This window comes from Bison bison, unplaced genomic scaffold (genome assembly GCF_000754665.1).
Source record: "Bison bison bison isolate TAMUID 2011002044 unplaced genomic scaffold, Bison_UMD1.0 scf7180017864063, whole genome shotgun sequence".
Taxonomy (NCBI): Eukaryota; Metazoa; Chordata; class Mammalia; order Artiodactyla; family Bovidae; genus Bison; species Bison bison.
Window position 1 is genome coordinate 15,691,060 of NW_011494635.1, and position 6,029 is coordinate 15,697,088.

Here is a 6,029-nt window from a genome sequence, read left to right on the forward strand (position 1 = left end):
GGGGCCAGAGAAGTGATGGGCTGGCGCTCGCTCAGCCTGGCCTCATGCCCACAGCATACAAGGAGAAGATGAAGGAACTGTCGGTGCTGTCGCTCATCTGCTCCTGCTTCTACTCACAGCCGCACCCCAACACCGTCTACCAGTATGGGGGTGAGTGCCTGGCCCTTGACCTCCCACTGCCTGCTGCCACCTGACCTCACTGCCCCCCTCCCATGGCATCTGTGAACCCTGCTGGTTGATTGGCTTCTGGAGAAGGGTCCCTGGGGGAGGGGCCGGTCCTGGGGGCCCAGTCCTGGAGTCCCACATGAGAAGCCTCACCCCTTCTCTCAGCTCTTGACTTGGATGTGTGCTCAGCCTCCCCGCTTCTCGCCCAGCCCTCCTGAAGCCCCCACCTGCTCTTGCCCTGCAGACATGGAGGTGAAACAGCTGGACAAGAGGGCCTCCGGCCAGAGCTTTGAGGTCATCCTCAAGTCCCCTTCCGACCTGTCCCCGGAGAGTCCCGTGCTCTCCTCCCCCCCCAAGAGGAAGGACACCTCCCTGGAAGAGCTGCAGAAGCGGCTGGAGGCAGCTGAGGAGCGGAGGAAGGTCAGGAGCCGCCCCTCTGGGTCCTGATGAAGATGGTCAGGGGGACTTGTAGCCACAGACAGAGTCCCCAAGAAGCAGGGTTCTCCAAGCATCTGCTGGGCTTTGGGCCTGTAGCAGAGAGAGTCTCATATCCCTGGACTACCCTCTGAGCCATCAGAATGAAACGGGGGAGGGAGGAAGGATTCCTGGGTGGCAGCCACTGGAAGAGGGGTGTCATTGTTGGGAGGGGTGCCCTCGGCCATCCTGGCCAGATGGGAAGATCAGAAGGTAGCCCCAGGCAGGGTGCTGGGAGAGGAGCCTGGGTAGGCAGACTCCTGAGCAGGGGAGCTCAGGGTGCCCCTGATAGAAGCAGGCCCCTCCTCCCCTTCTCACACCAGACTCTCTCAGACTGAAACACACAGAAAACCCTATGCTGTCAGGAGTGCTGTCCTGATGCTCAAGCCTGCTGGGCAGGGGCAGCAGCTCTATCCACCCCCTTACAGCAGGGCTGGTGAGACCTAGAGGCCCAGGCTTCTCAGTGTTACCCAATAGTGACCAGCTCCTGGGTGGCGCCCGGCAGCCTTCTGAAGGAGGCTGAGGGAGGCTGTTACCTCTGGGGCTCTTGGGTCTCCCCTTGGGACCGCCAGCAGCGCCACTCTTCTCATTCTGACTCTTCCCTTCCCCAGCGGCCCTGAGGGGCCCTCCACCGCCCCCAGCCCCTCAGGGAGCTCAGAACCTGGTGTGTATTAAGCACCTACTTTGTGCTCAGCGGGCAGACCTTTGAAGAAGAGACAAGGGAAAGCTCAGTAACAGCCCACAAACTTAGAGCTTCTTCCGCTCCTCCAATATTCTTTAGGGCAGCCCGGACTCTGGAGTGGGATGGAGAGGGGGCGCCCGGAGTCCAGCGGGGAAGGGGCAGCTCTGCGGCCGAGGATGGACAGGAAGGGCTTGTCTGGGGATGAGATGGTCACCCTAGCCTACGGCAGGACAGTGTAGGCCTGAGCTCTCACCGAGGACGAGTCCGGTGGGCTCGGGCTGAGCGGCGGGTCCCTGACAGCAGCGCGGAGAGCTGGGGGGTATGCCTGGAGGGGTGGGCCCGGCCGCCCCTCACGCTCGCCTGCCCGGCACCACCACCTCCTTGCCGCGCAGACGCAGGAGGCGCAGGTGCTGAAGCAGCTGGCGGAGCGGCGCGAGCACGAACGCGAGGTGTTGCACAAGGCGCTGGAGGAGAACAACAACTTCAGCCGTCTGGCCGAGGAGAAGCTCAACTACAAGATGGAGCTCAGCAAGGAGATTCGCGAGGCGCACCTGGCGGCGCTGCGTGAGCGGCTGCGCGAGAAGGTGCGCGCGCGGGCCAGGCCCGAGCAGGGGGCGGGGCCAAAGGCGGGTGGATCCGAGCAGGGGGCGGGGCCCGAAGCTGGGGTCCCCAGATGTTTCTTTCGGCGGTGCCTGCCCACTGCACCACTGGCACTCCCACAGTCCGGCCTCCCCATGACTCCCTGTCCTGCTGTAGCCGGCTAGGGTGAGGGGAACCCCTGCCCCGGCCGGAGCCCCCTCCCTGCGAGTGGGACTGGGTTAGTGCCAGGGAGGCCCGCAGCCTGCACACCCGGGAAATCCCTTGAGCCACAACGCTCTGGTCTGGACACAACCCCAGACTCACTGAGGGCCAGCCACACTTTCAGTCGGTTTCTCAGGCCTCTCCCTGCCCTCTGTTGCTCCTGGTCGCTAAGCGTGTCCTCATTGGTCGCATCTGCAGCACCTCGAACCGAACCAATCTAGGGAGGAAAAGACCCTAGGGTCCCCAAGCCGGGAGCGGGGGCGAGGGCAGTACACGCAGAGCCCAGGAGGACTGGGAGGGGCAGGACCCAGTCCCTCCCGGCTGCAGGGCCCTGCCCACTCCGCCTGTCCTGGCAGGAGCTGCACGCGGCCGAGGTGCGCAGGAACAAGGAGCAGCGCGAGGAGATGTCCGGCTAAGGGGCCTTCTGGACTCCGCAACGCCTGGATCCCGAGATGAGACAGGAACACATCTGGGTTTCAGTTTTGTTTTGTTCGACTTTGTCTAGATGCAACTTTTGCTCCCGCTCCTCCCTCCTCTCCTGCCCTCCCAGCTTCAGCTTCTCTTTCCGCACTCCGAGCTGTCTGGTCCTTGTGGCAAGGCTTTGACCACAGGCTCTCTCTGGAGGAGCCCCCAGGGAGTGGCACACGGTCCCTCAGTTCAGGCCCAAGCTGGGCGGTGGCTGGGTCCCCTCTTGGCAAACCTCTTAGCAGACGTGGTGGCGACCTCAATAAAGCCAGTGATGGTGACAGGAACACTCGGGTCCTTATGAGCACCTTGTCACTTAGGGCACGTCCTCTGAGCCAGCTCTGCCAGCACGTAGAGGCACCACCACCTGCACGTCCTCCCCTGGAAGAGGGGCTGGGCACACAGGAGGGGGAAGATGAAGAAAGACTTGAACGGAGAAGGACTCTGGGCAGTGAGGGGCAGGTATCCAGTCACTGGCCAGCCTTGGGAGCTGCGTGTGCGGCAGTGCTTTCTGGAACTGGTGGGTAGGAGCTGCAAGGTGCTGTAATGTGGTGGCACAGGGGTCCCCAGAGACCCCTTGGCCTGAGGTTGGCACCCTTGGCTGTCCTGGGAGCCTTCAGTCATTGCGCTTGGCTGGAGAGGTCACGGGGTGTGGTTTGGCCAGAGTCTTTAGGAGAGTGGGCCATCTCCACCGGGATCGTGAGCAAACTGCTGTGGTCTAGAGGGCTGTAAGCAGCATGGCCACCCCTGCCAGCCCCTCCTCCCAGAAGGGCCTTCTTCTCTCTGGCACAGCATCTCTGTTGGGACAGCCGGCCTCCCACTGTCCCTCCTCTCCTTCTCCAGGCTTTGTAGGCAGCCTTGGAAGACCTGCCTGTAGAGCCCTTTAGAGTCCTGGCTCCTTCCTGTGTGCCCTCTTCTTTGTTTAAAAGATGCCCCTATCTGTTTCCAGCCACAGAGCTTTCATGTGGCCAGGTGTGGAAGGGTGGCAGCCCCAATTGCCCCTCTGGGAGCCCTAAGTAGATATTAGGGGATAGAGGACCAGTGCCTGAAAGTTCAGATGTTGGAGGGTAAGGGTCAGGGTTCCTCAAGCTGCCTCCCCACCTACCCCATCCTTCCATTTCTGGCTGATGGCACCCTCTGGCTAGCCTGCAGATTGGAGGCCTGACTCTAGGCCTCTCCTGCCAAGACCCTCCTTGGCTGGGTTCCTCCCCCTCCCTCAGCCTGGGGAGAACTCCAGACCCCCCGGTGCTGGCCTTTGATGACATGGCAGCAGCCTCCCTTTCTCCACGCAGCCCCAGCCCCATGGCTGAATGCTTGAGGGCCACGTCCCTGCTGGCCAGCCTCTTGGTGGAAAGTGTGAGGGGTTTCTCACAGGAAGGGCCCAGAGCCAGTGCCACAGAGACCAGATGGCAGCCCTCAGTGCCCCTGGCTTCCATTCCACAGAAACCTACAGTGTCACCGCTGGTGGCCTCCCAGAGCCAAGCCAGAGAGCACAGGCAGGTAGTGACTTCTGCAGTGGGCTTTAGGAAAGTTGGGACCTGTGCTCACCCCTCTGTCCCCACCAAGACAGCCCTGGAGGGAGTGACAAGCAGGATTGGAACCCGCCAGGTTGGGACCCACCAGTGCCCACAGGCGGCTTCTGTGGACTCAGAAAGGGGAGCGGAAAGAGGACCGAGGGTGGGATTTCTCTGAGCCACGGCAGGTCTCTCATAGCAGAAGCCCTAGTGTCATACACACCCATCTCATCCACATAGTGAAAGTGAACTTAAAAACGAACAATTAAAAAAAAACCTGTGTGTTTAAGAAATGGTTGCGCTGTCCCAGTGTGTCCTGCAGCTGTGGGGTTGCTCGCTGCCTGTGCATCAGTGAGAAAGCCAGCTCTCCTCCTGGAAACCCCAACCTTGAGTATTATCACAACTGTGAGTCGTTCTTGTGACAATGGCAATTTTAAGAAAGAAGCACAGAAACAGCACACAAGCCCACTTTCACCTCTGGAGACCCAGGAGTTGGTGGAGGCGGAGGGAGGAGGCTGCCCTGGCTCCCCCAGGGCTGAGTCTTCCTGCGGGCCAGGCTCTCAGGTTGCCGGCGTGGGGTCTGAGTTGCCTTCTCACCATGGCTGTGGGTCTTGCTCGGGCAGGGAGGGTGGTCCTGGAATCTCAGGGTGGTCCTGGAATCTCAGTGTGTGCCCCGTGGCTCTGTGGGCCCTGCTGGGCAACTTATGGTTCACAGACACATATCTGGCCCTCACGCGGGGACTTGGAAGTGGCACATAGGGACCAAGTAGACATCCTAACTCACACTGGCTGACATGACTGTCTTCTGGGACCTGAACTGCCACATGGGGTGCCCGACAGGGACCCCTCAGAATTCTGTGCAGATGGCATGTTTGGTAGATGTCCACACTGGACCAAAGACAGACTCTGGAGAGATGCCTGCTCCCCGGGACCCAGAGAAACCCATTCACCTCTCCCCACACCCACAGCCCTCTGCTGGGGCAGTCCTGGCTATTTCCCCAGGCTCCAAGGAACTTGCACCATTTCCCCTCCATCCCCTGCCCAGGGAGAGGTGGGGAAGTCGGAATCCAGGACACACAGCCTCCAGTAAAGTGGAGGCATCAGAAATCTGCAGGAGCGGAAAGAAATACGTTGAAAATACTTTTAGAAGGCGTGAGTTGTGCGTGCCTGTCATCTGGGTTCACAGGCACATGCTCACCACACAGAAGCACGTGGCCCTGGAATTCTCAGAGAAGCAGCTGATCACAGGTCAGGGCTTCTTACCCCTCTGGGGGCTCTGGTAAGGCATTGAGGGGCAGTTACCACATGGAACCTCTGACATGAGGACATGATGGGGAAGCCTTCCCAGAAGAGCGATCACACTTTTTAAATTTTTAATTGGAGGATAATCGCTTTACAGTTTATTATGTTGGTTTCTGCCACACATCAACGTGAATCAGCTGTAGGTATGCATATATCCCCTCCCTCTTGAACCTCCCTCTCACCTCCCACCACATCCCACCCTTCTAGATTGTCACAGAGCTCGTTTCAGTTCCCTGAGCGATCACACTTCTTAACAGAGAAGCATAGGTGGGACTCATTCTGGGGAGGAGTTAGAGCTGTACTCAGTACCTATTGCTGTGAAACAAATGAGTCCAAGCAGTGGCAGAGGACAAGAAACATCACCTCAGTTTCTGTTGAGTCAGGAATTCAGGAGCTGGGTCATTCTGGTGTGGGGCCTCTCAGGAGGCTGCAGTCAGGACAATGGTGGAGGCCCTGGCTGTCTGGAGGCTGCCTGCAGCAGGAAGCCACCCACTTCCATGTTGGCTGGCTCACATGGGTGCTGGCGGGAGGCCGCCTCACCTCACCAAGACTGTCTACTGGCCTGCCTGAGCATCCTCACGACTTGGCAGCGGGTCCCTGGGCCAGCGGCATGAACTAGCTATGGA

General features: G+C 60.0%; 1 protein-coding gene across 1 annotated transcript in view; it reads left to right on the forward strand.

The window, feature by feature from the left end:
* STMN3 (stathmin-like 3) overlaps window positions 1-4,394 on the forward strand; it is a 10,073-nt gene extending 5,679 nt beyond the window's left edge. The window contains exons 2-5 of the mRNA XM_010836576.1: window positions 55-150; window positions 410-585; window positions 1,714-1,905; window positions 2,479-4,394. Of these exons, the coding sequence (XP_010834878.1) occupies window positions 55-150; window positions 410-585; window positions 1,714-1,905; window positions 2,479-2,538 (524 nt within the window). The 3' untranslated portion in view covers window positions 2,539-4,394. The remainder of the gene's footprint in view (window positions 1-54; window positions 151-409; window positions 586-1,713; window positions 1,906-2,478) is intronic.
* The last annotated feature ends 1,635 nt before the right edge of the window (window positions 4,395-6,029 follow it).